General features: G+C 37.9%; 1 protein-coding gene across 1 annotated transcript in view; it reads left to right on the top strand.

Annotated features, from left to right (window-relative positions):
• The first annotated feature begins 7874 nt into the window (after positions 1–7874).
• The window catches only part of OLAH (oleoyl-ACP hydrolase), a 30018-nt gene continuing 13969 nt past the window's right edge, over positions 7875–23923 (top strand). The window contains exons 1-2 of the mRNA XM_006159759.2: positions 7875–7940; positions 9641–9771. Coding sequence (XP_006159821.1) covers positions 7909–7940; positions 9641–9771 — 163 coding nt within the window. The 5' untranslated portion in view covers positions 7875–7908. The remainder of the gene's footprint in view (positions 7941–9640; positions 9772–23923) is intronic.

Below are 23923 nucleotides of genomic sequence, written 5' to 3'. Positions count from 1 at the left end.
CAGCCAGCCTAGCCTCAAAGTTCAGGTTACATCAGGTTTTGTTTTTATTTTTATTCCATTTCGTTCTGTTTGCTATAGGGCACATGTGCTCACCAGAGAGAGAGTCAAGGTGAGAAATCTTCCTCAGGGGAGGATAGCCATGCTGCAACCTTCCTCCTCTATTCTTCCCTCAGGATTTTGGGTATGCGCGCACACATACCTGGTTTATCTTTCAATCTACCAGGTCTGGGACTCAAACCATGCAGTTGACAATGTGGGAGCCAGCTGCTTTAACTTCCACATCATCGGCTGGCTCCTGTATCAGGTTTTAAATAGAAGGGCAGCACTGTAAATGATTGCTTCACCAAAATTAATCCTTAGTTCTTAAAGAGCCAAAGAGGTCCTTGCCATGATGCCCTTCCTGCCGTCTTTGGCTCACTTTGCTCATCCCTGAACCTTACAACCCCCGTAGGAGGTCATGCTTTGGTCACCCATCAGAGCACTCTTAACCTCCTAAGGCTTAGACTCTAAAATTTCACCTTTCGGCTGCAGCCAGCTTATGATGTTTCTCTGTGTTTCCTTCCTTCACATCTATGGAATGTACTTTTTGTCCCCACCACAAATGCAATCCTGAGAGCTCTATTTCTTTGGGTGATCAGACCTCACCTGCTGTCTCTTCTGCTGTCTATTCTGTCTAGTGCATGGACTTAGTCTCCAGTCATAATCTCATGGTCCCCTTTCTCTTCACAGGACATCCTCAATTTTCTTTCCCTTTTGCTTGCTTGCTTGCTTTCTTTTCTTTTTTTTTTTTTTTTTTTTTTTTTTTTTTTTTTTTTTTTTTTTTTTTTGCGGGGGGAGAGGTTTTTGCTATAGGGCACGCACGCTCACCAAAAAGAGACAGAGAGACAGAAAGTGAGAAATCACACTCCCCCCCCCAGGGGGGATGGCCACGCCACAATTCCTTCTCCTCCACTCTCCTCTCAGGATCTTGGGCACACATGCACATGCACCCGGTGTGAGTTTAAGCCACCGGGTCCGGGACTAACTGTAGTCGACTACATGGGAGTCCAGCGACATAGCCATTACTCCAACTGCTCGTCCCTCCCTTTTGCTTTCTGTCTTTCCAACTTTTTGTCAGTCTTCAGGCTTGGGCCAACCCATCTGCCCACATTCTTTGTTTCTGAGCTGGTATTCACTGCAAAAAATGATTGAGAAGACTGGCTGATGCCAGTGGTGAAGGTTTAGGCTTTCAGTTCAAGCTACTGGGAACTGTGAAATTCTCCCACAATGGTAAGCATTCCAATGTTACTGGCTATTTGATTAGTGCCCATGTGCTACACTACTTCACTAAGAAAACAGACAACCTAAACTCTAGTGTCCTCTGATTTAGCATTAGGATATATTTATATTGTCACTCCTTTCTTTGTTCCTTCCCCCCTCCCTGCCCTAGATGAATAAGTCTCATTGTGTGTTTCTAATAGAAACCACTAAACTTGTCTCCTAATCCCTTAGTGCTCAATTAGTTGTGCACCTGTTTGTTGAGTGCAATGAGGATAGATCAGTGAACAAGACCACAAAGGCCTCTACTGTTAGAGTTTACCATCTACAGGGAAGAAAGTCAGAGATGAAGATAATAATATCTTTTCTTTCCACTCTGGTACATTGCTTCACAGGTGAATTCCCCTCACTCTCAAACCATCTATTTCTCTCTTTTCAGTCAGCTTTCTTCAATCCTGCCTCCCTCTTCCCCTCCCCCCCCATAGGGCACGTGCGCTAGCCAGAAAGACAGACAGAGACAGAGAGACAGAAAGCAAGAAATCACCCCCAAGGGAGGATGGCCACGCTGCAATCCCTTCTCTTCCATTCTCCTCTCAGGATCCTGGGCATGCACGCACCCGGTGTTAGTTTAAGCCACCAGGTTTGGGACTTGAACCACAGTCAACTATGTGTGAGTTCAGCAACGTAGCCATTATGCTAAGTGCTGGTCCCCCTGCCTCCCTCTTAAACACTCTCTCCTTCCCTTGACCATCAAATTACTTATGAGATCAGTTTATCTGGCTAGCTATTATCTGCTCTATTCTCGTTTGGTTCATAAAGCTTCCCTTTGAAAGGGCCAATCAGTAGTGTGGTGGTGAAGGTGGCTGGATCCCTCATGGACAACCATGCAGTTCAAGTCCCAGACTTAGCAGCTTGAAAAACAAGGTGTGTGTGTGTGTATGTGTGTGTGTGTACCTGCCTAAAATCCATAAAGGAAAAGGGATTGCAGCATGACCATTGCCCCTGGGGAATCTTTCTCTAAAAAAATAAAATAAGGTTTGATCTTGGTGCTCTGCCCAGTTCCTCTTCTCCCTCAGGCTACTGGAGCTTGACCCAGCACTTTCTTTCACAGGTTAGAGTGGCCTCATTATCACCAGCACCAATGTGCCCTTTCATTCACTCACTGGTATCCTTCTGAACATGAGTTCTCCCAAGAAACTCTCTTGCCCAGTTGTCATCCTACTCCCCTGGTCTCCCTATTTAAGTCTTCCTCGCAGTTTCTTTTATCTGCTTGCCATTTATTAATAAACACTAGTGGTTCTTAGGGGTCCGTCCTAGTCCATTTTCTTTTTACTCTTAACCTGAAATCCTCTGACAGAATGAGATCTCCAGATACAAAATAGTGACAAGTAAAGAGTGTCTATAACCCCCAACCCTAAAATGGTACTGGACACAAATACCACAAATACACATGGAATTTCTTCTAGAAAGAACATTGTCCTCCATACTCAAGTCAAGCTATCTCATTCCACCCCTTGGTTTCAAAATTCCAGCTCTGCAGACAACTCTTAAATCTATTCCCAAATAAAACCCTAGGTCTGTATGGTGAAGTACTTTCTGGAAATCTCCTGTCTGAGGCTCATGAATTATATCCAAAACTCGGCATGTCTTCTGTCCCCCAGGTTTGCTCCTCCTCATATGTTTCCCATTTCAGTAAATGATATCACTATGCAACAAGTTGCCCAACTCAGAAAACTGGAAGTCATGTTACATTTTTCCTCTCCCATATTCCCCATAAATACTAAATATCCAAGCCCTCCTGATTCCATAATCTAATGTAGTTATAGAATCTAGTCCTTCTTTTTTTTTTTTTTTAGAGAGGGAGGTTTTTGCTATAAGTTGTGTGAGTTCACTGGAAAGAGACAGAGACAGAAAGTGAGAAATCATCCCCTGAGGGAGATGGCAACACCACAATCCCTTCTCTTCCATTCTCTTGGGATTTTGGGCAAGCACACATGCTTCCGGTGTGAGTTTTAAGCCACCAGGTCTGCTACTTGAATCGTGGGCGACTACGTGGGAGTCCAGCCACATAACCATCATGCCATCTGCTGATCCCTCGGCCCTTCAGCCTCAACACCTCCACCTTAGCACGTGGTGGGTGATAAGCACAGCACAGCATCGGGAACCGCACTGTTTGGATTTTCCTTCCAAGTCTGCTTCCTACCAAAATGTGTCTTTCAGTTACTTTTTCATTTCTTTTCATGTTCGAAATGGGGAAACGTAAGAATACCTTAATTATTTTTGTGAATAGTGCCTACACAATTGTGAAAATTAAAGACTGAATCTGTACTGAAAGCTTAGAGGGTGCCTGGCCCTTAGAGGTGCTACGTGTTTCTAACATTATGGTCAGGTCAGGTACTGCCCTTTCACTCCCAGATCACTGCAGCAGTCTCTTAACTTGTCACTACCCTGCGCCAGAATCCTCATTCTAAAAGGCTATTTGCATCCTTTCACCTTACCGTGGATTCTCCCCTTTCTTAAGACCAAGTCTAAGCTCCTTAAAGCAGCTCACTCACAACCTGTCTCTTACTTACTTCCTCACTTTTCTTTTGTCTCTTGCTCGCCCATGTTCTACCATTCAGTTGTATTGAAGTCCTCTTAGATTCTTAGTAGACCATGTCCCATCTCTCCAGTCTCCATGCATTTCTTTGCTTATCCAGTAGCTGGTTATCTTTAGAGACTGTTTCCTTGGGGTTAACCCCAAAGCCTAGCAATGATTATTTTACATTTTAAATTATTTGAAAAATGCCAGAGTAATATCTTCTTAGATAGGTTTCATATACGCAGCATTATTTGGATTATTTTAAAATAATAAAAGTCTTGCTTTTAGTCTTGACAGTCTTGCTTTATAACTGGAGTGTTTCATATACATATATGTATACATATATGAAACACATATATATGAAACATATATATATGAAACACACACAAATATACACACAAACACATATATGCATATATGTATCAAATATAATCACTAATTCTTAGAGTTAAGTCTGCCATCTTGTGTTACGATTTTTGCTTCTTCTTGTTCATTCTAAGTTTTCTTTTCTTTGTTTTTTAAAAATATTTATTTATTTATTTATTATTTTAAATTTGCTGTAGGGCACATGCACTTACCAGAAAGACAGAGAAAGTGAGAAAGCAAGTCTCCAGGTCTAGGACTCCAACCATGGTTGGCCATGTGGGATTCTGGTGCCTTAACCACTATGCCACCTGCTGGCCCCACTCTCACTTTCGTTTTTGGTTGACTCAACACCTCTCTTCCAGTTTGGATGATTTATAGTCTGTTTGTTTTTTTTTTTTTTTTAAGTTTGTCTTTAAAATTAAAATATGCATATTTATCAAAGTCTAAATTTAATAAAACCTCATAGATAATATAAGGATCTGTCTTTTCCCCCCCAATGGTATTTGTTTATTTATCAAGAAAAACTATTCCTTAGCCCATGTATTCATGTATCATAATTCAGGACCATAGAATTCAATCCAAAAACATTCTTTATATTCTCAAATCACTTTGTACTCTGAAAGATACCAGCCTTCTTCTTCTCAAAATCTTTGATGGAATCATAATTTATTATTTTTTTTTAAGAATTACTTTAACTTTTATTTATTTATTTATTTATTTAGTTAGTTATTTATATTTGACCAGAGAGGGACAGAGTGAGAGAGAGAGGGGGGAAGTGAGAAAGCAAGCTGCCAGGTCTGGGACTCAAACCATGGTCAACTATGTGGAAGTCCAACACCCTTAACTCCACACCACCTGCCGGCCCCTGGAATCATAATTTCTATCAAAATCTGTATACGCTTTCTTTCTTGGTTCAGTCACAGCAAACTCAATAGAAAGTTACAACACTCAGTATTACAATGAATGCTCCAACAATATGAAATGGCAGACGTCTGACCAGAAGGCTGTGCATCTGAGGTTTCGTCAAAGTACTGGAAGCCATGGTAGTTATTGTTGCTCAACACCAATGTCTTTCCTGGCTGATGACCAATACGGATCTTTCTTTACTTGCTCCTAATTTATACATTATTTTTGTCCAAATTTTAGCTATACATATATAAAGGACCACTAGACATATAATTACTATTTTATGTGACCAATGTTCATTTACACATTTTTTTTGGGGGGGAGATGTTTTTGCTATAGGGTGCATGTGCTCTCCAGAAAGAGAGACAGAAAGTGAGAAATTATCCCCCAGGGGAAATGGCCATGCCATAATCCCTTTTCCTTCATTCTCCTCTCAGGATCTTGGGTTCGCATGCACACGTGCCCGGCGTGAGTTTAAGTCCCACCAGGTTTGGGACTCGAACCACGGTCGACTACATGGGAGTCCAGAGACATAGCCGTTATGCCAACTGCTGGTCCCTGTGGTTCTTTCTTTTAGCACTTAAAGAGAGCATGCTATTCTCTTCTGGTTTTCCATATGGCTATCTAACTCCTGTTCCTCCAAAGATAATGTTCCATGCCTGCCTCCTTGCTCTTTTGGCTGCTTTTAATATTTTTTTCTTTGTCTTTATTACTTTGTTGTACAGTTTCATTTTAGTGGATCCTTATGTAGATTCCCTTTTTAGTAATCTATTCTACTTGGAATTTGCCAGATATGATTTATCTTTAGAGATGTGTCATGAGTCAGTTCTAGAAAATAGCCACAGCTGACCCCTAACTGATTTTATTGAAGCTTTGTAGTGATCAACGACAACCTTCAATTGTAAACAATGAAAACATACACCCCATCTCTGCCTATTTTCCTTAGTAGAAATGATGTGGAGATGCAGGGTGCGGCAGTGTTCAGACCCAGCACCCACAGTGGGTTCTTGTCTATAGCTCACAAAGAATTAGAGAGACAGACACAGAGAGGGGATAGCAAATGTAGTTTATTAAGAGAGGGAACGAAGAACAGAGCTTCCAAGCAGGGAGCAGGTCACAAAAAATGGGTTGCCACCGAGAACCAAGACAAGAGGTTTTATCTTGGTTAGGAGGGGTGTTGTTTGGGCTTGTTCTCAGGAGAGGCTGTGGCATGCATTCCCCTTATAGTGAGGGTCACATGCTGGATGGGCCCACTTATTTTTTCCCTAATTTTGGAGTGGGTAGAAAGATCAGGAGATTCTCTTTCTCTAGAAGCTTTGGGCCATAAAAACCATTATCTTGGGACCAGCAGATGGCATAACGGTTACATCACTGGACTCCCACAAAGTCAACCATGATTCAAGTCCCGGACCACTTAAAACTCATGCCTGTCGTGTGTGTGTGTGTGTGTGTGTGTGTGTGTGTTTGTGTGTGTGTGTGTGTGTGTATGTGTGCCCAAGATCCCAAGATGAGAATGAAGGAGAAAGGATTGTGGCGTGGCCATAGCATTTGGAGGGTGATTTCTCTTTCTGTTTCTCTGTCTCCCTCTGTCTGCTTTCGCCCAATAGCAAAAATCTCTCTCAAAAACGAACAAACAAAACCCATAATCTTCCTCTTGAAATGTGGTAGGGCCTAGGAAAACACCTTTGCTTTAGGTCATGTTGCCTACTTCAATCTTTGAGTTACTGTTGCAAGCCCTTTCTCCTGAGCAAGCCTCTGAGCTGCTGTGTCTCCATCTTAAAACTTAGCCATTTGTGATTTCATTTTGGGCCTATCCCCTAACTATACTCTTAGGGTCCCTGTTTCCTACCCCAGAAGTAGCCATGTTTTTCTTCATTTTATATGACTAACTAACATGGAACTACTTCCGCACAATGTTAGTGAAATCCTCAGGAGTCAAACAGGTTATTCTTCTGAAAGTTTATGATGGCCCTAGGCCATAGTTACGAAGAAAAGGCTCTGAGGGAAAGAAACCAAAGGACTCAGCACCCTCTGTGAACTTTCTTCCTCTATGTAAATAAGTCTTTCTGTTCCTTCAAGTGCCTTATACTGCACTATAAGAACAGTTGAGGTACTGGCCTGAGTTCTTGGGAACAGTTCCGAGATTCAGAACTGTGGCTGTGAAGTGAATCATTGCCCTAAAATGATTACTTGGGATTCAAAAAGCTTCTAGGAAGAAGGATACAAACCTTCATAAATGGTGGATCTTTTGGTAATTATTTTACTTCTAATTTCTGAATATCCAGAATTTCAAAGTTGGAAGTTTGCCCAGTAGAGAAATCTTTCTTAGACTCTTGAACCTTTTCTTTAAGATTTAAAAGAGCATAGTTTTATAAATACTTAGAGAGCTAAGACATCTCTATTTTTTAAAACAAATGGTCCCACCCCAACTTTCTAGTGGGTATTGGATATTTTCTGCCTTTCTACCAGCAGGATTGTTTAGAAATGCTATATATGTCTGTCTTTCTGTATAAACAAAGAAACTCTTTCAGACTTCTGAAAGTCCTGGAAATGGAAACACTTATTGGTAATCTAATAGAAACTGTGGCAAGTGACTTCTTAACATTAGTTATGTTGCTTCTAAACCCTCCCCCCTCCTTTTTTTAAACAGGGATTGGAGCAATCTGATTTTTTTAAAAAAACTGGTCCCTTCTCTGTATAATCAAGGCTGAACAGAGATTTTGAACCCAAAGAGGAATTGAATTCAGTGTTGGCTCAACAGGTTACAGAGACCAGTAATTCTGTACTATCTTCTCAGCATGGAGTCAAGAGACCAAGCAGGGAGAACCAGGTAGGCTATTCCTTGTGTAACCTGGTTCTTCTCCATCGTGGGTCCTCCGACACACTGCCTTCATGAGATTCCCTTTTTAGATGGCAAAGGCTTCTCACCAACTCCTAGTTTTGTGGTCATTACCATGAATGCACAGTGTTGTAAATGGTACCAACTATCCATCATGGGATATGGCATTGACTTCGTGATGTCTTAAAGTGAAACTGTAAACCTCTGTCTTAACTAAAGTGCTTGTGTGGCTTAGGAGAGGTGAAGACAAAGTTCAATTTACATACAAAGTTCAATTATTTTGAAATGCTATTGAATTCAGGTTATTTTTCTAGACTGTTCAATAGCCTGAAAAAAGAAGATTCAGAAAAGTCATCCATTTACTCTGTTTTTCTTTTTTTTTTTAATCAAATTGTGGTTTGATTAAAACTGGTGAATGCCTACAAAAATCTAATTTAAGGCTGATCTATTATCAATACATTTATTGAGGATGGGGTTCGCTACTGGGGACAAATGTTTCAAGTGTAAATGTTTAAAGAATTAACATAATCCTTTTCACTTTTGTCTGAAAACTATATGTTTATTAATATAAGTACCCCCAAATAAGGAAGAATCTTTTAAAGAGAATGATTTGTTCCCAGAAAAGTTGTTACTTGTTCCTAAATTCATATGAAGTATCTCATTTTATGAGTGTTCTCTTAATTATTTTATTATAGAAAAAAAATCCTCTTTAGAGAACAGGATTTAGCCTCAACAGATCTTAATCAGTGTTAGTTTTGGATGCTTATAGGGATCAAAACTGATACTTCAAAAAAAAAAAAGATTTAATCATCATGCTAGGATTTATGACCTCATATTTGGCAAGATTTTATATTCTTGTAAGGAATTTAAAAATCAGTTTGGAAATGTTATAAAACAGGTTTAAATTATAGCAAACAAATATAAACATGTAGGATGAATTTTTTATTTTTATTTTTAATTTTGCCAGATGGCATGTACATCTGCCAGAGAGAGAAATTGGGATGGAATGAGAAAGCACCCCTTCATGGGGTATGGTCACACCATAATCCCTTCTCCTCCATTTCTCTCTCCTTTCGGGATTTTGGGCATGCATGTACACATGCCCATTGTTTTACAAGCTTCTGGGTTGGGCCTTGAACTATGCAGTTGGCCATGTGGGGTCAAGCTGTCCTAACCATCATGTCACTGGTTGGCCCAGGATGAATTTTTTAAAAAGTAATTTCACTAACACTAGTTGATTTGATACTTGGATCTTGGAATAAAATTTCCAGGGACATTATATCCAGATTCAAAAAGCATTATTTATCAAATGCTCGAAATAGAGTGAAGATTATATGCTCTGGAAAACCTTGAGATAACCAACACTCCTTCTTGACTTGTGGAAAAAAGTCAGTATCTAAATTAAGATGTATATCATGTTACATGTGCATATTAAATGCACTTATTTGATGTTTAATATATAAATACTTGTTTCACTTACACCCCTAAATGTTAATTTGTTTAAATGATCAAACACAGACCATAAAAGCCTTTTTTTGGTCTTCCTTATTCAAAAAATTGGCAACCACTTTGTATTTGAATGTATATTCCTTATAATGAATAAAGAGTTTCATGAAACCTTTTCACTTAACTCAGTTTGAAGAACTTAATTGATATATGTAATGTTAAATATATTTGAATTTTCTTCTTAGGAATGAAAAAGTTTTGAACTGCTTATACCAAAAACCAGATGCAATTTTTAAGCTGATCTGCTTTCCCTGGGCAGGAGGTGGCTCCATTTACTTTGCCAAATGGGGTCAAAACACTCATGATTTAATTGAAGGTAAGTTACTTTTCATCACTGTCTAAGCAAATTACAAGGTCAGATAACAAGTATATGTAGGATTCGTGTGTGTGTGTGTGTGTGTGTGTGTGTGTGTATGTGTTTCCCTTTTAGTTGCCAGAAGGCACATTCATTTGCCAGAGAGAGAAAGAGAGGGAGAGAGAGAAAGCACCTCTCAGTGGAATGTGGTCATGTTGCAATCCTTGTTCCTCCATTTCTCCATCCCAACGGTATCTTGGCCACACACACACACACATGCACCGAGTATGTCCTTCAAATCACTGGGCTGGAATTTGAACCATGATTGGCCATATGGGACCTGGCTCCAAATACCTACCACTTAACCATTGTGCTGTGAGTGAAGAGTAGGCCCGAATTTATTTTTTTAAATCTTTTTATTCATTCATTCATTCATTCATTCATTCATTTTTAAAATTTGACCAGAGAGAGAGAGAGAGAGAGAGAGAAAGCATTAAAGCAAGTCACTGGGTGTGGGACTCAAACCATGGTTGGCCATGTGGGAGTGTCCAGCACCTTAACTACCATGCCACCTGCTTGTCCCCCCGAATTTATTTTTTATGTTCATCATTTACTCTGTTTGCCTTCTCTTTCATGTAATTTGTGCTTTTCTTTTTTGTATATTTGTGAGTTGAGATATTTGCTTTATTTTCATTTTTTGACATAACTTTTTTTGAATGAGAGAGATTTTGTTTTTTTGTTTTTGTTTTTGTTTTTGTTTTGTTTTGTTTTGTTTTGTTTTGTTTTGCTATAAGGCATTTGTGCTCGCCTGAGAGACAGGGAGAGTGAAAAATCACCCTCTGGGGGTGACCATGCGCAATCTGTCTTTTTCCATTCTCCTCTTGAGATTTTGGGTACACACACACATGTGCCTGGTGTGAGTTTCAAGTCGCAAGATGCAAGACTCGAACAGTAGTCAACTATGTGGCAGTCAAGCACCCTAACCACTAGGCAACCTACTGGTCCCTTAGTGTAACTATTTAAGACTATGAATGTTCTTTTGATCACTGCTTTGATCGCATTTCATTTCACATTTCAATTTTGACATATAGTAAGTTAAAAGAATGATTTTAAAATTTTTATACATCATTTTATGTTCTCCTTTTACCCAAGAGTTCAAGAAAATTGGTAAATTGTAAAAATCGGGCAGATGGACTTTTAAAAAATGTGAGTGTTCAGATTTATAGTTTTTAAAAGAATTATTATATTAAATTTTATTCGTTGTCATTTTTTATTTTTATTTTTATTTTTTGAAGTTGACCAAACAGAGACAGAGAGAAAGAAAGTGAGAAAGCAAGTTGCCAGGTCTAGGACCTGAACCATGGTCTACCATGTGGGAGTCCAACTGCTTTAACCACCATGCCACTGGTCGGCACCCAGATTTATACTTGTTATTGTATTGCTTTGTTCTCACAAAGTGTTTGTTTTATTTTTCTCTGTGGAGCTTACAGTGGTTTTCCTTGTAACCTTAAGGTATGATCAATTGCATTAATAATCCATGAACTGCTAAAAAGAAAATTTGTTTTCTCTTCAGAATGCAAAGCTCAATATACATTTATAAGGTCTACCTTATTGATTCTATTTACTTTTCTTGTCTACTTGATTCTTTTGAACTGAGAGTGGTATGTGAATTCTCCCCTTAATAGCGTGTTTCTTTCTTTTTCTCCTTGCATCTCCCATACTTTCTGCTTTATAAAAGAGATCGCCGTGTTACTGGTGAATAAGTATTCATAATTGTTATATATTTATTGGTAATTGCAGCCTTTAGTAATATGAAATGTCCTTCATGGTACTATTTGATTTTGCTGTGTGAGACAATCGAGATATCTTTACTAAATTCTAACTTTTCAGGTATTAAAATTATACCCCTTGCTTTCTTTTTATTTCCATTTATTACCCAGTATATTTTTCTGATCCTTTCTGAATCACTTTGTTTTAGGTGTCTCTTATATGTAGTGTAGAGCTTGACTGCTTTGTGAGACAATCTAGATATCTTTTTCTTTGAGCAAGTGAACTAAACCCAGTGACCTCTTTTGTGAGGACAGATACAGCTGATCTCTGTTCTGTCATATTAATTTATGTCATATTTACAGTGTATCTCTTCCTGCATAGTGGGATTGTTGTCTCTTATTTTATTTTCATCTTTTGTATCTTTTGTTATTTAGGAATATTTATAATTTTGCCTTTAGCAGTTACTTTCATACTTTATGTAATTTCCCTAGCCTTCATTTTTCTTTCTTTCTCTCTTTTTTTTTTTCTTTTGGAGAGGTTTTTGCTACAGGGCACATGTGCTCTCCAGAAAGACAGAGAAAGACAGAGAGACAGAAAGCAAGAAATCACCCCCCAGGGGGGAATGGCCACGCCACAATCCCTTCTCCTCCATTCTCTTCTCAGGATCTTGGGCACACATGCACACGCACCTGGCGTGAGTTTAAGCTACCGGGTCCAGGACTCAAACTGCAGTCAACTACCTGGGAGTCCAGCGACATAGCTATTATGCCAACTGCTGGCCCCACCTTCATTTTTCTTAATTAGGCTATTTTTCAGTTCTTATGCTTAATTAAATTAATTTTCTTAATTATCCATGAAGGGCATTATTATCCTTAATTACCTATTATCTATATGAAATCAATGAACTTACTATATATTTTTTTCTTCTTCCTTTATTAAAATATGTTGTATTATTTTATTATTTTTACCTTATCAGGACCTATATCATTTCCATATTGTTCTACCATCCTCATCCCTACATTTTTTTTTTGTCTTTTAAAGTCTTAGAACCACAGTTAAAAGTATTTAAAGTGGGCCAGCCAGTGGCATGTTGGCTAAGGCAGCTAAATCTCATATACATGACTGTGTGGTTCAAGTCCCAGACCTAGCAGCTTGAAAAACATGCCGGGCACATGTGTATGTGTGTCACATATTCGTGCATGCCCAAAATCCCAAGAAGAAAATGGAAGAGACAGGATTGTGGTGTCACCATGCTCTAGGGGGATGGGGACCTTCTCTCTCCCCACCTCCACAAGTGCATGCTTCCTATAGCAAATTTAAAATTAAAAAAGAAAAAAAGTAACCAAAGCTTACCACCAGTCCTTTTGCCAAATGTGTCCTAATCATCTCTTGATTGGGTGAAGTTCATCCTGAAGTCCAAGGATAGGCACACTTTTTCTGTAAAGGGCTCAGTAATAAATATTTTCAGGTTTGTGAGCACTACCGTCCTTGCTGCAGCCATTCAGCTTTGCTGTTGTCTCACAGAAGCAGCCAGAGGCAATACGTACAAAATGAGCGTGTGTTCCAGTAATACTCTATCAGCCAAAAGAGGTGGCTTTGTCCAGTGGGCTGTAGTTCATTCCTGTTTTAGTCAGTTCCTTAGGTAGGCTTATAATTATAATTAGTCCTAAATTTCTGCATCTATAGGATTGCTCTTAATATCAGAAATACATTACTGGTATAGATATTTTCCTTGAGCTTTTTGAAAATTTTGCTTTACTGTTACGTTGCATTATATTTTTGTTATTAAAAATTCAATATTATCCCAAGTTACTTTACTTTATAAGTAATTTGATAATTTGTCTGCAGGGCTTTATTTTATTTTATTTTATTTTTTGAATCTTTAAATTCTAACATTTTAATTTGACTGTTAGGGTCAATTTTCTCAAGAACATAATGGTCTCCCCCCATATGTAGTTTCCTTTCTTTACTTCAGGGAAGTTTGTGTGGATTAGAATTTCAAATATCAGTTTTTTTCCAGTGTTTTATTTTGTTTAGCTTCCATGAGAGTCTCCATTTGTTCCCATGACAGAACTTTTCCTGCTTTCTGTAACTGTGATTTTCTTTTGTAATCTTTCTCTTCTGTCTGTATTTTGTATTCCTTTTCCTAGCTCTGTATCCTCTTAAATACTCTGCATCTATTAGGTCATAGGCAAGTTTTTAAAGTTATTTTTAAAATAATTTTTGTATCTTATGGAATTTTTCCCCAGTACTCTGTCAATTCTGTATAATTTATCACCTATTTCTACTCAGAATTTTTAAATTGCTTTGTGATTTTCTTAACAAATATGTTAATTAGCTGAAACAGTTTGATTTATACTTTCTGTATTCTGTATGTTCTATTTGTTTCTGTTTATGATGAAGTGTATTGAATTTTCCTGACCAGAAATCATTCTATTGGGCTGATTTGTTTTATTGCTTAATCAGTTTCTTGGCTCATGAGTGCCCTCTTCAGCTGCTATAGTAAAGTACAGTTTAAAAAAAAAATGACGCCGTGTTGATGGGTGGAGCTCTACACTCTTTTGATTGCTTTATATTTTCATGCTTCTGCAAGACCCTTATTTCCAGCCCCTTCTTTCTGTATTTTCGCCATCAAGCCTCCAAGACACATTCTCCCTTTCCAAGGTGTTTATCCCTGGAAAAGCTGTCTTCCCAACACTATATCTCTGTTCCCTTAAGTTTTCCAAATCCTGTTCTTTCTACTCTCTGGTAGTCAGTATTCTGATATCAGGTCTCTAACAAAATAATCAGATGAGAGTCCTAATATGTGAAGGCAATTTTTAGAAATTATTGCAAGTGGGAACCAGCAGTTAGCGTAATGGCTATGTTGCTGGACTCCCACGTAGGCAACCGCAGTTCGTGTCCCAGACCCGGTGGCTTAAAACTCACGCCGGGCGCGTGTGCGTGCGTGCCCAAGATCCCGAGAGGAGAATGGAGGAGAAGGGATTGTGGCGTGACCATCCCCCCTGGGAGGTGATTTCTCGCTTTCTGTCTCTATGTCTCTCTCTGTCTGGCGAGCGTACGCGCCCTATATTGAAAATCTCTCAAAAAAAAAAAAAAGAAATTATTGAAAGTACTTTTATGTGAAGTTTTTAATCGACAACTGATGATTCTATTTAGACAATTAGAGGTCACTCTTAAACAATTTAAAAGTAGTTGACATTAAAAAAAAATACCACAGGACCAGCTCACGGAAGCTAAACAAAGTAAAACACTGGAAAAAAACTGATATTTGAAATTCTAATCCACTCAAACTTCCCTGAAGTAAAGAAAGGAAACTATGTATGGAAGGAGACCATTATGTTCTTGAGAAAATTGACCATAACAGTCAAATTAAAAGGCAGTCAGATCCCACAGGGCTGATTGTACAGTTCAGGTCCTATACCTAGTGTCTTGAGAAACACAAAAGGTTCATGTATGTGTGTACATGCATGCTCCCAAAAGCCCAAAAGGAGAAAGCATCATTGCGTGACAATTCCCCATGGGGAAATGCTTTCTCACTTCCTTTTCTCTCTCTCTCTCTCTCTCTCTCTCTCTCTCTCTTTCTCTTTCTCTGGTAAGGATCTTGCTGTCTGGCAAGATATTTTTTTAAAAGTCCATAGCATTTCCATACAACAAACATGCTAAGAAAGAAATCAACACAGCAATCTCATTTACAATACAACAAAATAAAATTCCTTGGAATTAATTTACCCAAGGAGGTAAAAGATCTCTACGTGAAGATTACAAAACACCAATAAAGAAATTGAAGACATGAATTAATGGAAAGACATCTCATGTTCATGGATTAGAAGAATGAATGTTGTTAAAAATATCCATATTACCCAAAGCATGTTTTAGATTCAATGCAATCGCTATCAAAATATCAATGGTATTCTTTACAGATATAGATAAAGCAATAATAAAATTTGTATAGGACTACAAAAGACCTAGAATTGCCAAAGCAATTCTGGGCGAAAAGGACAAAGTTGTAGGTATCACTTCACTGAATCTCAGAATATACTACAAAGCTATAATAATCAAGACAGCATGATACAGGTATAAGAAACAGACATACAGATAATTGGGGTGAGATAGAGAACCCAGAAATAAATCTACACACATACAGCCAACTAATTTTCAACAAAGGCAGTAAGATCAGCCATAGGGGAAAGAATAGTCTGTTCAACAAATGTTGCTGGAAATACTGGATATTCATTTTCAGAAGAATGAAACTAGACCATATACAAAAATCAGCTCAAAATGGATCTAAGACTTAAACGTGTAAGACTGAAAAGTGTAAAATGACTAAAAGAAAATTTCAGAGAAACACTATAGGACGTGGTCTGGACAACGATTATTTTAAGATCTCAAAAGAATAGACAGTGAATACAAAAATAGAGAAATGGAATTATGTTAAGCAAAAAGGCTCTGAATAACAAAAGAAAAACATTAACCGAATGAAGAGACAGCATACGGATTAGAAGAAAATATTTGTAAACTATTTATTTGGCTAAGGATTAAGTATCACAATGTTCAAGGAACTCGAAGGACTCAGCAACAAATAATAACAACCCAATTAAAGAGTAGACAAATGATCAGAATAGACAGTTCTCAAAGAAGACTTAAATGTACAAGTATATGAAAAAAATGCTCAACTTCACTAGTCATCAGAGAAATACAAACCAAATCCATAATGAGATATCATTTCACCAAGGTTCAAATACCTATTTTAAATAATAATAATTAATTCTATCAAAGCTGTGGAGGAAGGGGAACTTTTATACATGGTTGGTGGGAATGTGAACTACTGCAACCATTAGGGAATATGATACAAAAAACAAAAACAAACAAAAACAACAACAACAAAAAAACACTTTCTGATCCAGTAATCTCACAGTTGGTTTGGGATATAACAACAACAACAAAAAAAAAAACAGTATGTTAAAGAGATATCCACACTCATTTTTATTTTTTTAAATAATTATTTATTTAATTTTATTTACTCATTCATTTATTTTAATTTGACCAGAGAGAGAGACAACAGAGAGAGAGAGAGAGAGAGAGAGGGAAAGGGAGAAAGGAAGCTGCCAGGTCCGGGGCTCGAACCTTGGTCGACCACGTGGGAGTATCCAGCACCCCAACCACCATGCCACCTGCTGGTCCCCACACTCATTTTTATTAAAGCGCTATTCATAATAGCCAAGATATAGACTGAAGATATAGACTCAACCTAAATAACCATCAGGGAGTAATGGATAAAGGAATAGAATGCTATTAACCCATTAAAAAGGGATAAATTTCTGTCATCCAAGGCAATATGGATAAGCCTGGAGGGCATTATGTTAAATGAAATAAGTCAAACACAGAAAGACAAATACAATACTTATATATGGGAGCTAAAAAAAAAAAGTTGTTCTCATACAAATAGTAGACCTGTACCAAAGGCTGGAGAGGGGAGAAAAAAGGAGAGGATATCTGGAAAATTGTAAGCATTTGAAAATTAAATGAAGCACTTCTAAATGACCCATATGTCCAAAAATAAATCACAAGAAAAATTAGAAAAATATTTGAACAGTACACTTACAAGAAAGAATTGAAAGAAAATCAAGTTAAGCATATCAAACATTGTAAGGTAAAGTCAAAACAAGTAGTTAGAAAAGAGATTTATGGCATTTAAGCACATATTGAAAAAGAAGGGTGTTCTAAAATCAAAGACCTACTATTTCTCCATAAAAAAATAAAAAGCAGGGACCAGCAGATGGTAAGCTGGCATTTACTCAGCAGATGGTGTAATAGTTATGTTGCTGGACTTTTATGTAGTCAACTGTGGTTCAAGTTCCCGGACCCGACAGCTTAAAACTCATACCGGGTGTGTGTGTAATGTGTGCCCAAACTCCCTAGAGGAAAATGGAAGAGAAGGGATTGTGGCATGGCCTTCCCCTAAGGGGGTGATTTCTTGCTTTCTGTCTTGCTGTCTCTCTAGTGAGCCCACATGCACTATAGCAAAAATCTATGAAAAAAAAAAAGCCCTAAATACCCAAAATTAAATTAAAATTATACCAGTAATGAGCAACTGTAATTTTCTATAAGAAACACAATATTACTTACATTAGCACTGAGAGAAATAGATTATAAATCTAACAAAATATGTACAGTTTTACATAAGGAACAATATACAGCTCTGATGAGAGAAATAAAAGCATATTGAAATAAATGATGAAATAGTCTATGTTCATAAACAGGAGAATACCATATTAAAATGTCAATTATCTCCAGTTTGATCTACAGATTCAATGCAACCCCAATCAAAATCTCATCGTTGGGGCCGGCAGGTGGTGTGGTGGTTAAGACTCTGGACTCCTACATGGCCAATTGTGGTTCAAGTCGCAGACCTGGCAGCTTGCTTTCTTACTTTTCCTCTCTCTTTTTTGCTGTCTCTCTCTCTCTCTGGTGAGCACACACAAAATTTAAAAATTATAGTAATAATAAATAGTATTAAGTAATTCTTTTTTTAAAATCTCATTGTTACTTTGTGGATAGCAACAAGCTGATTCTAAAGTTTTTATGCAAGGGCAAATGATTCAGTATAGCCAACCCAGCAGTGAAGGAAAATGAACTTTCAGCTGGCCCAAAATGCTACTGATGTTGTAGGTTGATTTTATTTCCTGTAACTACTGAATTAATCAGTTTGATAGTATTTGGTGAAATATTTAGGTTTTTCCACATACGGAATTATGTCATCTGCAGACAGGGACAATGAGACTTCCCTTGTTTCAATTTAGATGCCTTTATTTCCCTCACCTAATTGCTCCAGCACTGTATCGCCATAAGAGTGGTGAGAGTAAGTATCCTTGTCTTATTTCTCTTCTTAGTAGTAGAACTTAGTGGAACGCTTTAGACTTTTCCTGCATTCAGTATGTCAACTGTGGGTTTGTTATAAATGGCTTTTATTGTGTTGAGGCATGTTCCTTATATATTTAATTTGTTCAGAATTTTTACCATGAATGGATATTAAATTTTAATCAAATGCTTTTTGTGTGTTTATTGAGATGATCATACAATTTTAGTCCTTAATTTTATTGGTATGATGTATTGCATTTATTGGCTTATGAATGTTAAACAAGCCTTGCATCCCTGGGATAAATTCCAATTGATCATGGCATATCTTTTTGATGTAGGGTTGGATTCAGTTTGCTAGTATTTTGTTAAGAATGTTTGTAGCCACATTCCTCAAGGATATTGGTCTGTGGCTTGCTCTTTTGTTGTGTCTCTGTCTGGTTTTGGTAGCAGGTAATGCTGGCCTCATAGAATGAGTTTGGAAGAATTCCTTCCTTTTTGATTTTTTTTTTTTGGGGGGGGGATAACTTGAGAATAATTAGTGTTATTTTTTCCTTAAAAGTTTTGAGAAATTTGGGCTGGCCCCAGGGCCTACTGATTAAGGGAGCCAGGTCCCACATGGCTACACTGTTCAAATCCTAGCCCAGGCAGCTTGGAAATCATGCTTGTGAGTCATGACACACACAGGATAGACAAAGAGGGAAGAAAAGATTGTGGCATGACCATGCTCCCTTGGGAAGTGCTTTCTTCCTCTCCCTCTCTCTCACTCTCTGTCTCTCACTGAGGACATGCACCCTCTGACAAATTTTTTTTAAAGTTTTGAAGAACTTAGCAGTAAAGACGTTTAGTCCTGGGCTTTTCTTTACCTAGAAGCTTTTTATTACTGATTAAATCACCTTATACATTATTGGTGTGTTCAGGTTTCCTACTTCTTCTTAGTTCAATCTTAATGTTGAATGCATCTAGGAACTTATGTATTTCCCCTAGATTTTCCAGTTTTGGGGCATATAGTTGTTCATAATAACCCTTAATAATCTTCTGAATTTCTATGGTGTCAGACTTCCTTTTCAATCCATCCATCTGTTCATGGATGTTTGTGTTGGTTCCATGTCTTAGCAATTGTGAATAATGCTACAATAAACATACATGTGCAAGCACTTTTCCAACTGAGTGTTCTTGTATCTTTTGGGTAGATACAAGTGGAGTGGAATTATTGGATCATACAGTAGTTCTATTTGTAGAACTTTGGGGAATCTCCATATTGTTCTCCACAGTGGCTGGATTAATTTATAATCCCACCAGCAGTGTAGGAGAGTTCCCTTTCACCACAGCCTCACCAGCAGTTATCTTTTTTTTTTTTTTTTAGAGGTTTTTGCATGCCAAAAAAACAGAGAGAGACAGAGAGACAGAAAGCGAGAAATCACCCCCCAGGGGGGATGGCCACACCACAATCCCTTCTCCTCCATTCTCTTGGGACCTTGGGCATGCACGCACACGCGCCCGGAATAAGTTTAAGCCGCTGGGTCCGGGACTCGAACTGTGGTTGACTATATGGGAGTCCAGCAACATAGCCATTACACTAACTGCTGGTCCCCATTTTCGTTGTTGTTGTTGTTGTTTTTTTTTCCTTTGGAGAGATTTTCACTATAGGGCGCGTGCGCTCTCCAGACAGACAGAGAGAGACATAGAGACAGAAAGCGAGAAATAACCCCCCAGGAGGGATGGTCACGCCGCAATCCCTTCTCCTCCATTCTCCTCTCGGGATCTTGGGCACGCACGCACACGTGCCCGGCGTGAGTATTTTAAGCCACCGGGTCCGGGACACGAACCGCGGTCGACTACATGGGAGTCCAGCGACATAGCCATTACGCTAACTGCTGATTCCCCATTTTTTGTTTTTTTAATCTTAGCCTTTCTGACTGAGGTTAGGAGGTATCTCATTGTGGGTTTGATTTGCATTTCCCTTATAATGAATGATGTTGAACATTTTTTCATATACTTTTTGGCTGTTTATATGTCTTCTTTAGAGAGTTGTTTGTTCAGCTCATTTTCCCATCTTTTAATTTTGTTAATCATTTTTTGGGGGGGTAAGCTGCTTGAGTTCCCTGTGTATTCTGGTTGTCAGTCCCTGAGGCAGAGTTTACAAAAATATTCTCCCATTCCAAAGGTTGTAGATTCACACATTTTCTAAAATCTGTTTAGGAGATCCTGTGCAGATTGACTTGAGTTCCTTCTGCCTGAGATCATTGCTTCCTTCATAGCACTAGATGGCACTCTAAGTTCTACTTGCTGTGAGTTTCACAAAGGCTTAGATCAGTTTCCTTTGCCTGATAACTTCTTTTCAGAATAAGATAGTGCATTAAGCTCAGGTTTGCCACTGGTCTAACAAAGGTTCGGTGGTATGGTGCCCTTCTCAAGTAGGCTCTGAGTAGCGGGGAGAAGCAGCTAAAGGCATGACTCAGACTGTGTGGAAAGACCGACAAACAGAGCCTGGGGGAACCCATAAGGACATGTCTGCTTCAACTTGGGACTGTGGAACATGGGTTTTGACTAAAATGGAGAATTATTTAAATTTCTTGCTCTACCTCCTCTGGCCCCAACCCTTGTCTTGTCTCTGACTGGTTTCTGGAGTCACTCTCCATGCTTTCATGGGTTGAGACAGGAATAAACTTTCATCAGGGAAACCCAGAATTCTGGGAGGAAGCCGACTGCCCATTCAGATTTATTTATTTATTTTTTTTTTCCACTGTAGAAATTATGAGTCCACAGTATTTTCCCACATAGGAAAATGTTACCTTCTTTCTTGGGAATGGGCTTTCTGGTTAGAAAGGTTAATTTATCTCACTACTCTTTCATTGCTCTGTAGCTACAGGAATCTTCACTGTCTCTGTTTTGAGCTCCGGACATTCTGGATGCTTTTGGTGGTGCTACATAATTATTTATGTTTTTCTGGTAGAGAATAAAGCCTACTCCATGATCTGCTCCATTATTTCCTAATATCACTCCATTATTTTGCATTTTAGGTGTTTGTTTAGAATCTCCGACATGCATGTTTACTTTTGTGCTATTTTTGTAATATATCGTACTTTGTGTAGCACAGTCAGTTGTCTTTTATAATGAGAAAAAATAATTTTGTATACTTAATTACATGCTTATCTCTATTCAAGTGGATCCTAATTTCCACCTGTCATTTATTCTGCCTAGAGACATTTCTTTCATGCTAATTTTTTAAGAGTCAACCTGGTAACATTGGATTCTCTCAGGTTCGTGTGTCTGAAAATAAAATATTTAAAACTTTTCCTTTGGAAAGATACTGTCATGGGGTATAGAATTATAGGTTGACAATCCCCTTCTACTCCCTCAGTATTATCCCTTGGCTTACACAATTTCTGACAAGAAATCTGTCATCACTCTTACCTTTCTGTCTTTCTATGCCTATTTTCTATGGCTGCTTTTTGAGACCTTTTATTATGTGTTTTTAGCAATCTGATTATGACATGTCTTGGTGTACTTTTCATTCTGCTTTAGTATCTTTGAGCTTTTTGAAGCTGTGACTTTACAGTTTTCATCAAATTTGGAAATATTCAGCTAATATGTGTGTGGCTAAGCTATATTGAGCACTTCAGTAGATAGGAATCCAAGATAAACCCACTTCAAATCCAATTCTACAGATACAAATTATGTTTTAGTTAGCATTCCTATGCATGACAGAACAATTAAGCACTAGGGTTCTCTTAACAGATTCCTACATAGCCTTTATGGCATAACTATAGAGTAACTTTTAAAGAAGCTGCAAAATAGGGGTTAATTATCTACATTGTTCATATCTCTCTTTAATAGGTCCCTATGCATTTTCTAAAAATTTGCCTGAAATATTCAGATGAATGTATTAGCCATTTTTTTTTTTTTTTGAGAGGATTTTTTCGCTATAGGGCGTGTGCGCTCGCCAGACAGACAGAAAGAGACACAGAGACAGAAAGCGAGAAATCACCTCCAAGGGGGGATGGTCACGCCGCAATCCCTTCTCCTCCATTCTCCTCTCGGGATCTTGGGCACGCACGCACATGCGCCCGGCATGAATTTTAAGCCACCGGGTCCGGGACGCGAACCACGGTCGACTACGTGGGAGTCCAGCGACATAGCCATTACGCTAACTGCTGGTTCCCAGCTAATGTGTTTTCAAAGGTGTTTATGCTTTTCTCTATGCTCCTTCTGGTACTCCAATTATACTTATGTTAGACTAATTTATATTGTACTACAAGACACATCCTGGGCATTTTTTATTGATATTGTTGTGTTCCCTCTTGTGCTTAATATCTTTTTCTATATGTTCAAGTTCATTGATGTTTTCTTCTTTGTATCTAATCTGCTATCATCCCATCTGCTGTATATATTTTTCATTTTAGATATTGTATTTTACATCTCTATAAGTTCTACTTGTCTCTGTTTCTCTGTCTCACTCTCTCTCTCTGTGTTGAGCACAAGCACCCTAAGGCAAAACAGACAAACAAACAACAAAAATAAAAACCTCTTAAAAAAATCTTTTGCTTTTCTTCATTATGTTCATGTTTTCATTTACATTATTGAGCATATTTGTACTTATAGTAGCTGTTTAAAGGTCCTTGTCTACTAACTACATCATTTATGATTTCTTGTCTTTTTCTCATGTTTGACTATCCTTTGCTGAAACTCCATTATGAGTTTTACTTGTATAGTGTCAGGTCTGGATTTTGTTGTTTTCCTTTAAAGTGGGTTAAACATTGTTCTAGCAAGGATCAGCTTGATTCTTTATTCTGGAGAACTTATTTTGTACATGTACTTATCAGGAGATGATTTGTCATTGGTTCTGTTAGGCATCTTGGAATGCTACCAACTCAGAACAACTTGGAGTTTATTTTCCTCAGACTACCAAGGTAATATAAACTTCATATGTGCATAGAGGTAAAGCTTTGGTTAAAAAAATATAAGGGCCGACTCTCACTTCATCCCCACCCCCCTCATCCAGGGGCAAGGCAAAACCAGAAAGTTCATATTTCTTCCCTTCACCACAGGAGGATATACTGTTTATATTTTTCTAATCTACTTTTGCAGAGTTTAGTTCCCTGGATTTACATAGATAATTCAGTTCTAATTATCAAATTTAAGCCATTCAAATATCTTATCTCAAAGAAAAATCTTATCTCCTCATTCTCTAGGTCACCTTTGAAACCTGATATTTTATTTTCCTGATTTAGGTGATAATTGTCAAGGTAACTATTTCATCTTCTGTGCTCATCATGAGAATTTTCAGTTCCCTCTCATTTTTTTCCTCCCTCTAAATAATACATTTACTTTACTGTGATCTAAATTATGGACATTATTTTATGTTTGTTTCATTTAGCATGTCTTGTTATTGTAGTTAGAAGGTATTTTTCAAATATTTATATAGCTATACTTCGTGTTATTGTTTTTCTTATTGGCAAATTCTAAAACTTTTAAAATTCTTTTTTTCTCTCTTCTTTCTTTTTCTCTTTTTTTTTCTTTGTAAAGAGATACCCTCGAAAGG

The sequence above is a fragment of the Tupaia chinensis genome, unplaced genomic scaffold, assembly GCF_000334495.1.
Source record: "Tupaia chinensis unplaced genomic scaffold, TupChi_1.0 Scaffold000647_1, whole genome shotgun sequence".
NCBI lineage: Eukaryota > Metazoa > Chordata > Mammalia > Scandentia > Tupaiidae > Tupaia > Tupaia belangeri.
Note: the sequence above shows the minus strand (reverse complement) of the source record. Positions and strands in the feature narration are given on the sequence as shown.